The sequence below is a fragment of the Podarcis raffonei genome, chromosome 6 (assembly GCF_027172205.1).
Source record: "Podarcis raffonei isolate rPodRaf1 chromosome 6, rPodRaf1.pri, whole genome shotgun sequence".
Taxonomy (NCBI): domain Eukaryota; kingdom Metazoa; phylum Chordata; class Lepidosauria; order Squamata; family Lacertidae; genus Podarcis; species Podarcis raffonei.
This window is the reverse complement of record NC_070607.1, coordinates 39259266-39278275: the sequence shown is the minus strand read 5'-3', so window position 1 is coordinate 39278275 and position 19010 is coordinate 39259266. Positions and strand designations below refer to the sequence as shown.

The 19010-nt window shown below is 42.9% G+C and overlaps 1 protein-coding gene across 10 annotated transcripts in view; it reads right to left on the bottom strand.

Annotated features, from left to right (window-relative positions):
* The window catches only part of DOCK7 (dedicator of cytokinesis 7), a 108192-nt gene that overhangs the window by 25846 nt on the left and 63336 nt on the right, over nt 1-19010 (bottom strand). For 5 of the 10 annotated variants that reach the window (XM_053392198.1, XM_053392200.1, XM_053392199.1 and 2 more), the window contains exons 18-33: nt 18339-18440; nt 18037-18123; nt 17635-17866; nt 16422-16586; nt 15606-15775; nt 13561-13653; nt 11876-11965; nt 9500-9595; nt 8147-8287; nt 7865-7978; nt 7054-7224; nt 5220-5359; nt 3588-3757; nt 2214-2368; nt 1131-1313; nt 52-187 (exon numbers count right to left, since the gene is read on the bottom strand). In XM_053392198.1, the coding sequence (XP_053248173.1) occupies nt 52-187; nt 1131-1313; nt 2214-2368; nt 3588-3757; nt 5220-5359; nt 7054-7224; nt 7865-7978; nt 8147-8287; nt 9500-9595; nt 11876-11965; nt 13561-13653; nt 15606-15775; nt 16422-16586; nt 17635-17866; nt 18037-18123; nt 18339-18440 (2245 nt within the window). The remainder of the gene's footprint in view (nt 1-51; nt 188-1130; nt 1314-2213; nt 2369-3587; nt 3758-5219; nt 5360-7053; nt 7225-7864; nt 7979-8146; nt 8288-9499; nt 9596-11875; nt 11966-13560; nt 13654-15605; nt 15776-16421; nt 16587-17634; nt 17867-18036; nt 18124-18338; nt 18441-19010) is intronic. The other 5 variants (XM_053392205.1, XM_053392207.1, XM_053392208.1 and 2 more) reach the window with 2 other exon arrangements.

The following is a 19010-nucleotide window of genomic DNA, read 5'->3' as shown; positions in this document are numbered from 1 at the left end:
AAGGGGGCCTCCCATTTCAGCCCCTTCTGTCAGGGGAAAGCGTCAACTTACCCAGCTGTCCCCTGCTTCGCCGTACCATTTCTTGCCTCGCCCCGATGCTGCCAAGTATAGCTTCTTCAAGCTTCGCTCTCATGTCTTTTGACTTCTTAAACGTCAGGCTGTTCATTCTTTCAAATACTTTCTTACCCTGAACAGTTCACAAGAAAGAGGATAGAACATGAAACAAGAGTCAGCCCTTTTTAAAAACAAAGAAAGCCCATTATAATTTAATACACAAATAAAACAATTTATTTAGGCAGCTTCCTATATCTAACACAGAATTTGCAGTATCCACAATTTCTACTTCTAATCTTTCTTTTGGGGGAAGCTAAGACAGTTAAACTTGCTACAAAGTGGTATATATTTCTAGCATTCAGGGCTTCTTTTTCAGTCAGAACTTGCCGGAACTCAGTTCCGGCACTTCTCAGGTGGGACGCCACTGTCATTCTAAAAGAATGAGGGAAGCATTCATGGTAAGTTCCGGCACCTCGTTTTCCTAGAAAAATAGCACTGGTAGTGTTGAGTCATCCTACGTTTGCTTTCTTGCCTATCCTTGGCTAACTAGAGAATTGTGAATCATGGAGAAATTTGAATCAATCAGTTGTTCCTTCAGCAAAGCAGAGAAAGACCCTTCCAAACAAACAGGAAGGAGATGGTACTAACTCAACGGCTCTCAATAATGTTCAGTGGGTACAATCCCAAGCAAGGATTGTATGCTGAGCAAAGCAGGGCAAAGACTCCAGAAGCTCGAAAACAGGAATTTAGTTTCCCTTTCTGATGGGAATTTGGTTTGGTGGAGACTTAAAGGGTGAGAAACACGAAGGAAACATTATTAGAAGATCCACTTTTAACTGAGTAATGGTTGTGTGGTTCTGAATTCAGCGGAAACCATTTTGTGTGAGGGTGCTGTTCCTGACCCCTGCGTATGCTGACAGAGCATGAATAAGCCAAACTCGCCCTGCCCCATGTTCCGGCCACTTCTAGGCTGGCAGCGACGAGCATGTGCATGATCGCCCATCAATCAGGCACATGTAAACTGCTTTCACTTCTCTGAAAAACGTGTGAGCGTAATTGTCTTGCAGTTACTTTACCTTGTATTCGAAGCAAGAAACACAGAGGTAGAGCAAATCCAGTAAACGGTTAAGCTGCAGCACAGAAAGGTCCGTGAACCATTTTTGTAGGACATTTTCATCAGCGTTCTTCAGGACCCACAAGAGGCAGATCAGAAGGTTCCGACTTGACTCGGCTGAAAATGTTGAATGTTGCCTATTTGTCTGAAGACAGAGGAAGAACCAGTTAGAATCAGGACCACTTCTTCTGCTTGGAATATTACTCAACCAGCTACTCTTCTGTTCTTCTGGAAGGAGTCTGGTTGAATTTATTTTAATTATTAATTAGTAGTAGTAGTAATATGTTTTATTGTGCATTAAATATTCTATGGGGCAGCCAAGTTATATAAATAAGAAAATTATTACACTGGTTTTAAGTACTGGCATAGCCATGAAGTGGATCACTGTGAACTATATATCACTTCAATTATTTCCTTCTATCCTCTATCTATCTATCTATCTATCTATCTATCATCTATCTATCATCTGCTTTCTTGAGAAATATATTTTAAAATGGAATAGAAATCCATTTAAAATTAATTAATTAAATAGTTTAGTTAGTTTGCTACATTTTAACCATTGCTTCACACTGCTATCCTGAAGTGATTCGCAATAATGAAGTATAAAACACACAAGATTATTTTAAAAAACAAACAAATGTAAAATGCTAAGTCATCTAAAGGAGCACACAATATCTACACAGGATAGACATCAGTAGGCACCAAAATACTCAAACTGATTGAACAGACCTAATGCAAGTCCTCTGAATTTTAACTAAAAATGCATTCCCCCCCCAATGTGTTTCACAATGGAGAAGCGAGGCTTTAAATCTTGATGTGCAGCCAAAGAGTTTATTATTACACCACTATCTCCCAGGAACAGAGATAATTTTGCTGCAGTGCAATCTATCCGTCACCTCCTCCCACCCACCCTCTATGTTCCAAGAGAGAGTAGTGCCATCTGTTCTGTGATCAGAACTGCCACCCACTCTTGCTGCCTTGCAAACACGGGACATGAACATTTGCCTGTTCACAGGCGTTCTAGAGGAAAAACACTTCTCTGTACCGATGATGTTAGGAGAAAACTGCTGGGACGGGTGAGTTGCGGGACGGAGGTTCCTGCAATAGCCATGGCAACCGTCTGGCTTATCATGCTTCCACCCTCGCTCTCATAGTCCTCCACTGCTGTGCAGCTTGGCCGTCCGCGCTGGTTGTGGTTTTCTGTAGAGAAACAAGCCAGTCCCAATGAAGCCCCACTGCAACAAGGCTATCCCACTCCGCTACCACCCTCCCCAATTTGTCCCTTAAGTATTGTTTAACTTGGAGGCTAAGGAGTAATAACGCCTTTTACACTGCACTGCAAGCGAGCAAGTAAAGCTATGTTCAAGGTACACTCATAAATTATCTGGATGTAAGTGTAGCATTGCCTCTTTCCCTGGGTTCAGGATACCAACCCTGCAAAGAGTTTGCCAGTAGAAACATATGAACCTGCCTCATTCTATGCAGTCCAGCACTGTAGAGGAGTTGGTATCGTCAGGCAGCTGCCAAGGCTCACATTCTAGCTGGTGCCCCACTGTGACCCCTAGAGATCCCCAGTTCTCCTCCTCTTCCTCGTTGCTGTTGCCTGTTCCCCTGGCCTCCTCAGGCATGCCAACAGAACAAGAACAAGGAGAAGGAAAAGTATACTCCTGGGCTATGGTACAAACTGGGCCCAGAGATCTAAGGTAAATGGACAGGGAATGGACACAGTGGCAGGAAAGTGGACTTCTTGCTCAAGGGCCTTTCAAAATCTGGGACCAACACTGATTCCAGACAGACAATTTATAAGGTTAGATGTGCTTAGCTTAAACAGCAGAACTGTATCTTGTACTCTCAGCCTGTTAAAATACTGGTGTACAGACAAACCCAACATTTCAGTCAGTGAGCCCAATCAATTATCATCTTGTGTGAGGCCCACTATCCACTAAATATCTTTTTCAGCAAGGCTTGGAGGGGATCTGATTAATTGGCCCAGATCTGACTGCATCTGCCATTAAAGCTCAATTGCTGTGGGTTTTATTTTTGTTGTGCTTTATTATTGATGTGACTGTATTCCAACTTGACATTACATTTTGATGAAAAAGGGTATGTGTGTTAGAAACCTTTTAAATAAAATAAGTAAGAACTCAACATGAGATAGCAACAGGTCAGTGGAGAAGACATTGGCACACATCCTGCTCTGTGTAGCTTTGGGACTACGTGCAAAATTTGATCGCTGATGAAAACTCCTGAAGATTTAAGGACTCATTTCCTGGATGTCACTTAGGAATCCCTTGGTTTGTTTGTTTGTTTTAAGTTACTTGTTCAAGTGAAAGACAGCACTCAGGCAGCAGCACAACACGTCTGGCAGTTAATCTGCCATTTTTCTTAATGCAAAAGGGGGGGGAAGCATATGAAATACCTGTGAAATCATACAGCTGGGGCACACTCTCCATGATCACACCAATCAGAGGCAGGTACAGTGTAGCCACCCGGGCCTTTACCTGTGGGTCAGAGTACCGTGGGTCGGAGTCATGGCTGGACAACAAGTTGTGTACCATGTTGATGACTTTCTTATGCAATCCAAACAAACTGTTAAGATACGAGTAGGGTTGGAAGGATTAGTTAATAGTTTTAGAGCAGATAAGACTTGGTAAACACACACCTACACCAACACGCTTACTGATACCGCATTTGTCTGTGCGTGCAGTGTGTCTTACAGTTGCACACCTGTATTAAAAGATGTCAGCGTTTTGTCACCTGCAGTAAAGTGGTAAATGAATCATGGTCATGGAGATGGCAATTTCACGGCCCCTGGTTTAACCACTGAAACAGGATTTGTTGATATGCAAACCCTTTAACATTAGCCAATTGGCCCTCAAACATGTATTTAGCTCCCACCACCTTTGCAGCAGCTAAAGGTGTGAACCAGTTTTACAGATGCTTCTCACCTGTCTCCACACAGATCAATGGAGCAAATGCTTTTCAGTCAACCAGCATAGTGAAAGTAATGGGTCAATAAGCAGAAGGATGACCGATGGTGGTTCCCCCAAAGCCCAATCAATGGGAGCAGGGGCTGCTTATAGATGCCCCTACTGTTCCTTTTTCTCCTGCCGGCTATATACTTGGTTGCTATGGCTCCCTTAACACTTCCTGCCTCTTTGCTCCATTTTGTAAATTTCTTATCAGACTTCTGCATCTTTGCCTTAGTTGCTGCATCCAGAGTCCCTGGTGGCCACCACAACTTGTGATGATCCAGAAGTGTGGCTTGCAACCTAAATGTCCATGTGCTGGAGACTACACACATGCAAAGAGGTGCTTTTATTTACAAGGCACTACAACAGGCTGCCTGGGGAATCGGAAACCACGTTAAAAACACAGACCTCCTATTTGCCAGATGGGGTTATCTATGACATAAATGTAAGCCAATTACAGAGTTGCAAATCTGCCTGCAGATTTGAGGGCAGGGACCACACACCCCTGTGTAGCTGGGGTTAACGGAAATGGTTGGATTTTTAATAACCTGCATGAAGACAATTAGTTTCAAAGTGGAAATTAGTGTCCAGGTCTATGGCAATCAAATCTTAATACTACCACGCTTTGGCTGTGATCCAGAGCTCCATGCATCAATAGGGTTCTCATTGACTCTATGGGTTGCAACTTGCTGAAATTAATAAACCTAAATTAGCCATGTCCACCAGCTTCAATGGGTCTATGCTCAGTAGAACTAGCACTGAATTCAATCTTGTGGTAGATGCAACACCATGAAAGTGACTATGTTTATGGAGAAGCCCACGCTCTCACCCTGTATATACATGGCTGCCTCATAATATTGATATAAAAAGGCTGCTCTGGTAGGAAAGATCTTCGGATAGCAATCAAAGCAGAGGTGCTGATCTGGAGAGCAGCTGGAACTTGAGGAAGAACCTGTTTCCTTTCTTTTCCCTCTAATATCACATTTGAATGCAGTCCTGCCTAAGGCAGAATTCTGCTTGTGAAACATTAGATCTCCTTTGAATTATTCCATCCCGCCCAAAAGAATTGTAAAATTCACCCTTCTGCATCAGGATCCAAAATGACAGTCAGCTCAGTAAGCACCAGGCCTGACAAGTAGTGCTGCTGGCGGAAAGGCACGGACAGTTCAAACATATTTGCAATCTTCTGGTCCTGGACGTTCGTTGAGAAACCAGAACTCTGTTATGGAAACAAACACCAACCTTTGTTAAATTTTAATGTATGTATTTCAGACTGCAACGTGTTGACTGCATTGTCCTCCGGACAGGTTACATTTTACAAACAGACCATTTGGTAATCCTATAAATGTGGCTGGAGCAACCGTAAACAAGTGTCTTGTATAACATACTGTATTTTTCGCCCTATAGGACGCACTTTTTCCCCTCCAAAAATGAAGGGGAAATCTGTGTGCGTCCTATGGGGCGAATGCAGGCTTTCGCTGAAGCCTGGAGAGCGAGAGGGGTCGGTGCGCACCGACCCCTCTCTCTCTGCAGGCTTCAGGAAGCTATCAGCAAGCCTGGGGAGCCCGCGGGAGTTCCCACAGGGCTCCCTAGGCTGCGGATAGCAGCCTGCTGCACGGAGCGCACTGAAGCAGAGCGCCCCGTGCTTCGGGCAGACATCCGTGGCTGGGGGGGGGGGTAAAAAAATTTCCCTTTATTTCCCCCCCAAAAAACTAGGTGCGTCCTATTGGCCGGTGCATCCTATAGGGCGAAAAATATGGTACTTAAGACTTTTATTTACAGAACTGCGAAAGACTCCACATACACTCTGCTAAGCTCTCACAAACACTGCTCTCTATTTTTCTGTATTTCCAGTAAGTGAAGCCAGAATTTTCCCAATTCATGAGCTACACCTCTGAATATAGAATCACATCCCTAGGATAAAGTTTTTCCATCCTCCTCCTCCTAACAACTTAAATACAAAGTCAAGGAGCATGAAATATACAAGCAGTATACAGTTACGCACAGCTTAAATGATCTTCAGTACATATAGTATATCTGCTGTAAGTTACGTTTTACTGTTCCAATAATGTGCAATATTAAAATGTGCAATATAGATTTGCTTTCCGTTCACCTTATTTAATTTGTATGCAACAGGTAAGCTTGGTCATGAATTGCATGCGGTTCACATTCTTTCAAAAATTGGATTTATCTAAGCTCTACAGCATTTTGCATAGAGCATTTATGCTGTAACAACCACATGAGACAAATTCCCTCCATTTTGTGTAAAAAACAAACAAACAATAATTGTTTTTAAGTGCAAGGCTTATAATAAGAGTAAATCTGTCTTCTTATTCTTAACCAATAGTTGATCTCAACAGGACACGACAACCACAAGTGGAAAAAGGTTGAAAAAGGTTTTCTGAAAAGGCTCTTAATTATCGTGGTGGACACTGACCTTAGGATGCTTGGTGAGTGCTGTACCATCTAGTCCTCTGCCAGTCAACCTGGCTGGCTTTATCCAGTAAAGATAGAGGTGCTATGTTCAAAATGGTGCTTGCCTTTCCCTAGGAGATTCTCTGTTCTCCTGGTTGTCCAGCACCCATATATTTCAAAGCAGGCTACCTCAAACTCAGCCCTCCAGATGTTTTTGGCGTACAACTCCCATGATCCCTAGCTAGCAGGACCAGTGGTCAGGGATGATGGGAATCGTAGTCTCAAAACATCTAGAGGGCCGAGTTTGAGGAAGCCTGATTTAAAGCACTTTCCTCAGCGAGTCTGCATGCTGATTATACAAATGAGCACCAAAGGATAACCTACATTCAAAGAAGAACAGTACTTGGAAAAGGTACCTCATTCTACAAGTGCTGCCACCACACACTGGGTTGTTCTTCCCACAAGGCAAGCAATGTCTTTTCTAGGCACCCTGCTCACCTGAGATGTTGCGGAAGACACGGAAGGTGACGGGGATGCCGGGGGTGTCAACAGGCTACATGGTAAATTCAGAGTAACGTAGTGTTCATGGCTGCAGACGATGCGGAGGAAATCCAACCTCAAGGACACAAGGGTGCTCGGGTTGGGTAAGGAATAAAGCTTGGATGACACCTTGCAAAGACGGGGAAAGCACAGTTAAAGAGTTACAGGCCACAAGAAGCCACTGCCGAAAAGAAATTAAAGCTACAATTAATCCTGCATGTGGCTGACTGACAGCAGCCGCCAGGACCACATAACATGTCCTAAAAGACCTACATTGGCTCCCAGTATGTTTCTGAGCACAATTCCAAGTGTTGGTGCTGACTTTTAAAGCCCTAAAGCCCTAAACGGCCTTGGCCCAGGATACCTGAAGGAGGATCTCCACCCGCATCGTTCAGCCCGGACACTGAGGTCCAGCTCCAAGGGCCTTTTGGTGGTTCCTTCACTGAGAGAAGTGAAACTACAGGGAACCAGACAGAAGGTATTTTGGTAGTTGCACCACCCACTCTGTGGAATGCCCTCCCATCAGATGTCAAACTGGCTCAGTGCCCTGGCTTCCCCTGAAACTGCCATGGAACCAGCCTCAAATTGACAACTGTAAGTGAAGCTCCTGTCACTCCACCAGTCATCCACTTACGAATTCTGCTTCACAGATGAACTTTCCTTCTGCTCCTACTCTCCTCCTTTCCCCTTCCCTGCTGCAGTTTCCAAAGATTCTCTGCTTTCACCTCACGCCAACCCATCCCCACCTCTTTTTATCCAGAGACTTTACCTGTTTGTAGTACACCTTAGTAAGGCTGAAGACAAATCCTCTGTCCATAACAGTGAGTAGATCGTTTAGGAAGAAGGCTAAGCTAGTGTTGAGCCTTTCAATCATTTCAGCATCCTACATTGGGGTGGGGCAGAAGGGAATGAAAGGAAAGGAACAGAGATAAACACTGAGGCTTCATGCTAAGGCCCTCATCCAAGAATCTGTCTTGCATCATCTGGAAGTTATCGTTCAGTATCAGCGGTTAAAATTTTGACAAGAGCACGGCTGAACTTCTTCCATTACCTTCTGAAACCGGGAGACTATATCACTGGCAATTGTGCTGACCAGAGCAGCTATGTCATCCATGAAGCGCTCCGGAAAACGATTCTTCCTTGGAGCATCGAGTTTGTCAGCAAAATACAAATGATGCACCATACTTTTTACCTGGAGGGAACATATATTATAAGTTGCAGTCAGTTGCAAGGGGAGAGAGTAGGGAGAAAAAAAATCAGCCATGGATAGATAGCACTGTGATTTGATGCCTTTCTTTAACACAAACCAGTCACAACAATAGCTACAGATCCATCCTGTTTAGTGAGGGGCAGAATTTTCACCTCTAAACATTTCTTGGTGTTTCAAGTGGGGCAAAATACATCTGTCCTCTCCTTTCAAATTTCTTTTGTGTGTGTGTGTGTGCCTGCTCCCAGCCCAAGCTGCTGCTGCTTCTTCTGAGCTATGCTTTCCCTTTTTATTTCTTCTTAAAATTACACAGTAAGCAGGGCCATAGCTCAATGGTACAGCATCTGATTTGCATGCAGAAGGTCCCAGGTTCAATCCCCAGTATCCCCAGGTAGGGCTTGGTATGTACCCAGTCTGGAATCCTGGAGAACTGCTGCCAGTCAGTGTATGCAACACTGAGCTAGGTAGACCAAAGGTCTGACTCAGTATAAGACAAGCTTCCTACATGGTGAAGTCAAAGCCCCACAGAGCCAACCAGAAGATCTGTTCCCTGCCTTGCCACAATGCAAGAGTGAGCAATGAAACTGGTGCTGGATCCAAATTTTGCAGGGCCCTTGAATAAGAGGTTTTCAGTGGTATCTCCTTCCTGAGTGGTCTTTCTTCTCACCACCACCATCACTGCTCCCCATTCACTCCTCCTCTCACTCTGGGCCCAATCTGAACCACTGGCCAGAAGGAAGATGAAGGCTCATGGCACTGCCCACTCAGGGGGAAACAAGTGAACATAAGCACATAGTAAATAACAGGGGCTTGGCAATAGGCCCCCTCCTGGAATGTAGTCCTTGGCAGCACCCAACCATGCTGACCACCAGCACCTTGAACGAAATGGCTGCAGCGCAGAAGGCCAAGTCATGGAGCATTCTCACAGCTGCCTTCGCAATGGGGATGCCCCCACAAACATTTCTCTACACTCTTCGGAGCCCCTTCTCATCACTGAGGGGACTCTGCAAAACTGTTTTTGAGAAGCCGTCTGCCACCCTCCCCTCCAAGGTCCTGTCTCATCTCTAATTCACACTACCTAGTGGAATTATTCAAGGGCATTTCAAGCGTTGCACTAGCACAAGCACCTGGGAAATCAGTGGAATTAAGGTGAAACAGAAGAGAGAGAAAATGAAGCAGATTTCCTTGTTCTCTTACCATAAGCTCGAAGAAGAACCACGCTTGCTGGAGAGCTGCCTCCCGTACACTCCCACTGCAGACAACCCACTGTAAGGCCAGTTCTTCATGAAAAAGCTAGCCAGATTCAAATTCACATTCGGTATCAGTTGCATGATAATTTTCAAACACACAATCCATTAAAAAAAAACCACAACAGTAACAATGGACACACAGGGTTGGTGTGGACATAATACTAAAGCATTACAGTGGTACCTCGCAAGACGAATGCCTCGCAAGACGAATGCCTCGCAAGACAAAAGGGTTTTTCGTTTTTTGAGTTGCTTCGCAAGACGATTTTCCCTATGGGCTTGCTTCGCAAGACAAAAACGTCTTGCGAGTTTGTTTCCTTTTTTCTTAAAGCCGCTTGAAGAGGTGCAGTTGCGACGGACCGTGCTTCGCAAGACGAAAAACCACGCAAGACGAAAAGACTCGCGGAACGAATTAATTTCGTCTTGCGAGGCACCACTGTATTAGACTTAAGAGAACAAGTCCAGCTTCCCTTAGCTCATACGATCCCTCTCTCCTTCCCCAGTGCAGATATCTAGAGGAATCTGGAAGCTTTTGATTCTGTTTTTTTATTATTATAATTAAGCAAAGCTTGTTGAGTCATTCAAACATGGATGAACTGTGGTTAAGTCTTAACTATGGTTGATAGAAACAAATATGAAGTTGGCTTCTTTTCCCTAACCATAGTTAAGATTAACCAGTTTAAGGTTTGAATGGCGTATTACACTGTACTTAATCTAAAAAGTGGAAGCTTCTAGCCTCCTCTTCACAGGCATAGTAGAGAAGTGGTGAGTCCAGGGGGAGGCCAAGCTCATTCTCATAAAGCTAAATCATGGTTAAGCATTTATGTCCGAACACAGTCACAGTGAAGGATGAGAGTAAGCAAAACAATGAGTGTGAAGGGAACAGCAATGGTAAATGTGCTTTGATGAAATACTTGGGGAACAACATCAGACCACAGTGTGTACTGTGTGTGAGAAATATTTCACATCACCTTGGTCCAGAATTTTATTATCTGTGGGGTTTTTTTTTTTAAAAAAATCACTCTTTCCCTCAAAATGCTTGCTTTAGTTTTAAACATTTTGCCTAGCCTTTTCTTAACAGAATCAAGAAAAGGAGAAACTCTAAGGTACACAGGATGATACTTTATCAAAGCAAATTATAATTTGCTCTGTGATTCTGGCAAAGATTATAAACATAAGGCATTAGGCTGAATAAATCATCATGAGCTTCTCTCTTCTGGTTCGTGAATTGTTGCCTTCCCTCTTGTTTTTCTTATCTTGGCACCACAAAGGGGCATAATTGACAGCTAATTATGTAGGGATGTTTTGTTGTTTTGTTTCATTTTTAAAAATCAGGCTTTCATAAGGAAGTAGTTCGTTCCTAAGCCTGGGGGAGGTGAGAGGGAGACTGCTGGAGTGAACATAATCATGCTATCACAGTTGCTTCTGACAACATGCTCCTCTCTCTCATTTTGATCTTACCAGAGGGGCATAAGACAAAACAGCAAAGGTCTTTAAGCAGCGGTTGGCTGGCCATTTGACATGTATGATTTAGTTGAGATTCCTGCATTGCAGGGAGTTGGACTATGACCCTCAGGGTCCCCTTAAAATTCTACAATTCTGTTATTCTATGGAACCATGAGGCCCCTGCAACATTAGAACAAACACTTCCCTAAGAGGTGTTAAAAATACAATTTATGCTTTGGCTGAAGCTAAATGTAAGATAGAGTTCTGAAGCACAAACAGCCTCCTGGAAGAAGATAGGAGGCAGAGGAGGGAAACAGTTCATCCCTGGAAGGTACTTGACCGGAAGGAGCTCCTGTTTGTTCCTCCCCTACCTTCCATTGCGGTAGGTGGAAAAGACCTGCTTGTGGAGGTTCCTAGCAGGATAAAAGTTTAGCAGTGCTATTATCTCTTCCCCTCACTTAGAAGAAGTAAAGAATGAATGGGAAGGATGATGGAAAAGATGGCAGGAGTTTTTTCCAGTTCTCATATTTCACTCCAAAATTTGTGAAAAACCAAGACAGAAAATGGCCAGTGGGAGCCTCTGCAGAGCCCACATTTCTTGCGCATCTGCTTAAATCTTTGTACTATTCTTGAGAGAATTGTTTAAAATTGGAGAGGGGAACTCTTTTGAAACCATAAGTGAATCTTCTGAAACATTTTATGACAGCCTGAAGCCCTGGTTTTTAGCTGAGCAACCTTGGCTCTAAGCTGACTCAGCCCTCTCAAAATCAAGACACAAAGGCAGGGAACCCACTAAAGTGTGATGGCTTTAATGGTTTATAATGACTTAACACTTCCCTGCCTTCCATACAATGTTTAAATTGTCTTCACTAAAATCTACCTTTTTAGTTGGCAACCGTCCTGTTAATGTTTGTAAGAAACTTGACGTCTCTGTGTGCGAAGACATACGATTACAACTTCGGTCTGTAGCCTACAGAGTGGGAAATGAATGAATGATGACAGCACATTAAAGTTGGTTGCGGGTGACATTTGCAGTTTGGGGGCTACGCACATCAACAAAGTAAACAGAAACATCCAGGTATCAAATTCTTTTGTGCATCTCGTCAAATAAAGGCCCAGTCCAGACAATCATTTGAGGAATCATAAGACAAGATTTATGAAGCTGGGAATGAATGCAGGGGCCAAGCATCCTCCCCTTCCACCTCCATCCAATTTGGGCATTGAAACCATTGAATGAACATCTACATTGTGGAATTCTAACTTAATGTTCATTAACAAATCAGGAACTAAGTCAGGATGTGATCTAATCCCTGCTTATTTTCCGTGTTCGTTAACCGACATTAAGACAAGAGTTCCTTGGTTTTGATGCAAAAATCAGGATCTTTACACCAAAGCTGTCGTGCAGCACGAGGAGAAGAGGGGAGAGAAGGGGAGCTTGACCCTGACTTCATAAGCCATGGCTTACAAAGTCTCAAATGCAATTTGTTTAGCAAAACATCTGCAGGGTTTAGGGCTCAGGCCTCTTTAAAATCAAGTGCAAAGTTTTTGCATAAAGATATGTATTGTTGCAAAGCATGAAACTGGTGTGTAGCAGCATTATAGTCTGTTGACGTGTATATTAAGAAAACAGTATACTTTAAGATATCAGCGCCATTCCTTCCAGCTTAAACAAATGCAGGGTTCTTACCTCCAAAGTATAATCCAATACCAATGGTTATTGCACTAAACGTGACTTTTTTGATTCTTAAATCTGGTTTTAATTTTGACGGCTTTTTGACTAGAACAATGTTCATTTCTATCAGATTTGTTTGGGTTTGGAAAAATGTTGTTTTGCTTTTGTAGATAAAGCTGAGAGGTATGTTCAACTGACTTCAACCCATTCATTTGTTGGTACAAATAGCCAATAAATCAATAATCATGCAGTGTTAAGAAGCAAGCAGCTAAGGTTATAGTGTCAAGACCTATAAGGTTATAGTGTCAAGACTCCAAATATTTTATACTTTGCAACAAAGGTATCTCTTATGACACACCCCACAGTATCCAAATGTTATTAGCTGAGATTAAGATCTAACATATACAACAATGTGGTTTTAATTGCAGTCACCTATTCACATGACAAAAGGAGGAGGGATGGATGAGGAAGAAAAATGCATTATGAATATGGTAAAAAGGAAAAGTGGCATGTTACCAAAACAACAACAACAACAACTTATATTTGGGGGAGGGGATACTTTGTACATGTTTCCATTAGGAATATGTGTCACCTAACATTGAGAACTTTTGTAGAGGTAGATTATAAAGAAAGGGGGAAGGAAATTAAATTATATAGCATCATCATTTCACAAACCCAGAAACAACTGAAACACAAAGCGAGGACAAACAGTGGTGGCAAGTGGGTGGTTTTTCATGCAGTGTGGCGGTGGTGGGGGTGGGGAATGAGGACATGGAACTCTTCAAAATAGATAAAGGCAGGTCAAGGAGACCACAGTGTAAACTTGGGAGGATAAGATGTTCTATAAGGTAATATTAGCCAAGGCAAGAAGAAAGCTCTAATGTAGACACCACCTGTGTAGTCTCTGCACTTGGACTGGGGTTGGATCCCCATGGGGCAGCTTTTGGAGCACCAGTGTTTACCCAGGAATTGGAGCGGTCTAAGCCCTGGGCATATAACAGAAAGCAGCAGGGAAAGGAAAGAAATGTTACATGTTGCATGCCACACAGTACAGGAAAACGCAGAGAAAATCAATTCCTTCAAAGAAACCCAGAGTGTATTCCATACAATTAGTACTGTTAAAACTATCTACGTTTTAGTCCAACGGGTTATTTCTCTCATTTCCTCATCACACACACACTCACATGCTAAAAAGATGGATGTCTTCAATACAGGGCATCTTTTCAAATTTCCCTATTTTTTTATTTTGCCTGAATTTGGGTCATTGATTACATCTTAAAGAAACCATTTTTGTGGGTTTTTAAACAAATACAAGAACCATTAAACATTTATCCAGCAGTACATCTAATGGTGTTTGTTCTAGCCATTGACTTTAGACATAAACTTACATATTCAATGTTCAAACATATTACTTTAACATAACCTCTCCACTGAGACTATTGAGCGGTTGGTGTAACAAGGATTTTATCTTATTACTTCAAAGAAAGTAGCCTTATCAGGCCTCACTTCACCAGCTCAGACTAATGAAACCTGTCCACATACATTTCTGGGCACACAAAAATCGATATCTGCACACAGATGCACCCAAATTGCTGTTTCAAAAGTTTCCTAGTCTCCAGTAAATTGCTACAGCCATCCTGTTGGCATTTTATACTTGGACCAAAGGTCCCTGAACCAAACATTGGCAGATAAATAATGAATAAACAATCCAGGTCTCAGAGTCAAAATTTATAAACCATGGAGCAATATGAAAGCACTCTTAGGAGTTTAGAAACTCGCAGTAAATAAAGTTCAACAAGCTGGGGCAAGAACAGTCCTGCAATCAAAATTTCTGTAAGATGCAGTTTGTGGTTGGTTGGTGTTCCACCTGCCTTTTAAAAATCCATTGGCCAGTCTGAGTGCCAATCATGTCCTTGTATTGTATTCCTCCTTCCGCTCCCCCAGCTCCCACCTCACACTCCCTCACCCCCTGGGTGCAGGGCAGGAACTGGAATAATCCAATCCATAATTTGGACCCAATCTATATTTTTTTCTAAAGCAAACCAGTATTTCAGAAGCATAGCAAAAAGCCCCAAATCAGGTTTTGGTCGGGGAAAGAAATCATGACACTTCCAAAGCAAAATTGAGGGTTTCCACTGATTTTGATGTGCCCAGAGTTTTACAATATCTCTGCCAGGCTGTCGCATTACTCCTTCCAGCTTATTAAAAAGCAGAATATGTTTCTGTAAGAAAGCTTCTATCCATTTTTATTGCCAAATTACTCAAGGCCAGGCAGCTCACATAAAACTTATCATATCCAAGGTAAATTCCATGTGCACATCACTCCCTCAGGCATTTCACAAAAAGGTCAAGGTGGTTTAATTAGCAAGACCATCAAATGGATACTTAAATATTCTGAGCTCTCCCAGTCAAAGCCTTTAATGTTTAATAAGAACAACACGTGTCACTTTTTGGGGTGAAATGGTTTTTTTTTTAATCATTCAAAAATTATTAAATTCCTTGGTGCTTCCATTTCCATCTTGCCCTTTTATACAAATGGGGCGATGACTTAAAAAAATAAAGTGCCTTCGATTGATTTTTCATGTAACTGGGTGTAAAACGCTTTTAAAGTGGCTCATAAAATAATTTGGACCGAAAGGAAAAAGTAAAGGTCAGAACTTCACAATAAAAGAGTCTGCTCTTTCGTTGCCTTTGTCCTTGTGCAGGTACAGCACCTTGAAAAGTAACCTGCTTACAGCTGCAAACACCCTTTGAGCGCTGCCTTCCTGAACAAGCAAGGACATCGCGGCACATTTTAAAGTACAAGCTGCATCCAGTTTAGGGCGGATAACACTGCCTGGACCCCAGTGGGGTTTGAAAATGTAAGAGATTAACTACCTGAATAGGGTTTAGGAATTAAAAATATTGGGCTATCACCCTCAGCTAAGTGCAATCCTACCTTACTCCCGATGATTGATCGGACTTCATCATCGGGCGAGGTTGGAGTGCCAGAGATATCTGGGTTGCTGTTGCTAAGGCTCCTGGAGCGATTCAAGTTTAGGCTTGCTGGTCTGACAGCAGAACGAGCCATGGTGGCGTAATGGACTGATCCTCCCAAGCCACCTGAACCTAAAACAATGAAGCACAGTATAATTCAACAAGGCGGCATGAGGCGGAATACCGTATACCAAACCAACACTAGTTCCACTTCCAGTACCAGTCACTTCCACAGCTTCCTCAATGGCGCTGTTGGCAGATCCCTTGGGTTCAAGTCATCCTTTGTGTTGCCTTCACTTCCCATCGGTCTCTGAAAATGATTGCCTTTGAAGCTTTCAAAGGAGGCACTGGAAGCCCCAGCTGGTCTGGAATTCATGCAGTGCCTTCATCAAGATGCCTGCACTTACTCAGTGGTGAGGAAAAGAGCCTGAACAGATGAGCCTTGATTCAACAAACCGCAAGGGAAGGGAGATCTTTTGACACCACCCACTCCAGCTGAAGCTGCTTGTATCCCATAGAAATATGTTCCTTGAGGTTGTGGGACCACTCAGCATGTGTGGACAGGAGATGGGGAGCAACCGTGTGGAGGTGGAAACTGGGAAGCCTTAGGGACTCTGGTGCATCCAAGCGATGGTTGTGTGCACCGCTCTTTGTGTCAACTAACTCACATGTTCTCTTGCTAAAACTAGGCTCAGCCTCTGACAAACCCGAAGACGAATAACACCTGGAGAAGCATGCCCCTCAGTTCCAACCTTTACCCCCCAAAAAGAGAACCCACCTGAAGATGGCGAATTGGGAGAGGTGTTTGGCAAGCGAAAAACGTAATAAATATATGAGGTGAGGAGGTTGTTTCTGCCATGCTGGTCTTGGTTTCCTTCGAGGTTTTTGTGGAGTCTGTTTACAATAGAGGCCATGGCTTCAAAAGACGCTTGACCCAGATTTACTAAAAATAAATAAATCAAGCAGTTCAACATTTATCAATATAGGTAACCTCACTATCACAACAGCTTTTTTTTTTTTAAGCTAAGCCCACATTCATTTCTCATGAAAAACATTTCCAGAGGAGCTTAAGTATTTTGAAATTTAACCCTTAGTGGGGAGAGCAAGCACTTGAATTATTAAGTCTTTCTAGGATGCTGAATATTTTATACTGTATAGCATAAATTGTAAGTTCCATCAAGGAATTGGGTAAGAAATGGTTCAGGCAGCATGCCAATCAGAAAGATTGGAATCCAAATTGGTGCACTGTGGTCACAAAAAGGTTTTAGATACAGCAGAGGTGTTTGCTAACAGAATAGAAAGAGAGACATTTTTTGCCATTTCTTCCTTCCCGCTACACTTCCCCCCATTCCACCTTCCACCCTGTTCTGGAAGATCTCTCAACTGCCCGAAGCTGAATTTTTTAAGGTGCTAGGAGTGGCAAAAGGAAAGAAATCGCCTCTCCTCCTCGTCCATTAATGGACACCCCCACTGATCAAAGGACACCAAATGGAAATCACTAACTGTCGCAGTCAAAATGTTTAGCTCCCTTCCATTTCAATCCTCTACCACAGCTAACAAGCATACATATGTGATACATATGAAAAGGTATTGAGATGGATGGGGAAATGTTACATGTATCATAACTGGCCAAATATAATACACTGTTGTCCCTGGGATGACTTCATAGTAATTTCAATTATCCGCACTACAGTACAAAGGAAAAGCACTGAACGTCAAGCCAGCTCTGGCGTACTCTATTGAGAGTAACACAGAAACACACACATGGTGAACTCCAAACATCTCCTAATTCCATTCATCAAGACTTCCAATCAATGATGGCCCCCAATGATGTTACAGGTGAACAATGAAAGCATCCTTGAACATGTCCACGAAGAACAAAAGGGCTACATGTGATTATGGCAATTTAAAGTGTGAAGAATTAATGCAGCAGGGAGGGTTCGCTCCAAGGTCTATCATGTTTTTTAAAAACCCAAGCATAAATAAAATACCTATTTGGCCAGCAATGATAGGAGGTCGTACAACCAAGAGGATCAGTTTGTCAAGCAAGAGATGGAGAAATCGCACCACAGGCTCCAGCTGAGAGGAATTCAGTGCCGAAATGCTGCTCTTCAGTTCATTCTCCAAGTTGTTTTCCATAATTCTCATGTCGCCTATCCGCACAGGGAACATGTGTTCATCCAGGGCATGAACAAGGGCAAAGAACTTGTCAAGGTAAGGGTCCTGTATAGACAAAAGTCCCAACAAAATATACTAAGTCATGTTACTTCAAAAGCGAATTATATCCTTTGTCTAAACAAAAAATACATTTCTCTGTAAGTGAGAGAGATAGGAGAAATTATATCTAGATTGATTCAAGCCTTTCTCATGTAGGGACTGCTATGAATACATACCTGTGTATGAATAGATGACACAGCAACTATTTCTACATTAAAAACTCCCTTATGGTTATCTACCCACTTCATTCCAGGCAGCGGCACCTGAGGGTGGGGAGGAAGCAAATAATAAAAGCATTCAGGAGTCTGATTACAAAGCAGAAATATCAATTACAGATAGGTCTAGCAAAAGCAGGCACTCCATTCAATATTAGACATGGAAGATATGAACATCTTTTAAAGCTTGCTGTCTAAGTAAGGAGTCAGAATATTTCAGATGCCTACTGCTTAAATTGTCATTAGCGCAAGGAACTACTGACCTCTGGAGAGAGCACAGAGTATGCCTGAGGTGGTTTCTCTAGGGAAACAGGGAGAAGGAACTGACCGGTTTTCAACCGTCCATTCTGAAGCATTGGTATCCACTGTTAACGGGGGGAAGAAGGCAAAATATCTCATTTGTACACAGGGTATGTCCAATTCATCCAATGTAATAATAATAAAACTTATCTGAAGGTACAGGATAAGAACAACATACTATCAGAATCACAAGGATTTGGGTTCAAGAGTGTATGGACTTTGTGTTGAGTGGTATACGCTCCAATTCGTACTCCAAAACAGGGTCGCAGGCCACAATCCCAGAGGCCCCCAGGTTCTCCCCAGGCCACGCCCCCTTTCTCCAGGCAGTGCCCCTCACTGGCCCTGCCCTGCATCCTTCTTAAGTGCCTTTGCCTTGCTCATATTAGTCTCTGAATGATGATAATGCCTGTGTGGTGCTCTGATTTTTGCTGGGCTGGAATGGAGTCTACTGGACAAAGGCAAGAAATATCTGTTGCTCCAGAAACATTTGGCCCTGGCCCCACCTGCCCCATGCATGCGCTGTCCATGAGGTAACGTGGCTCTCGGTTTGAAACAGGTTCCCTACCGCTGCTCTAAAAGGAAGAGGTGGAAGGAAATGTAAGACTAGAAAATGGAAAGCATGAAAGGAATGCTTC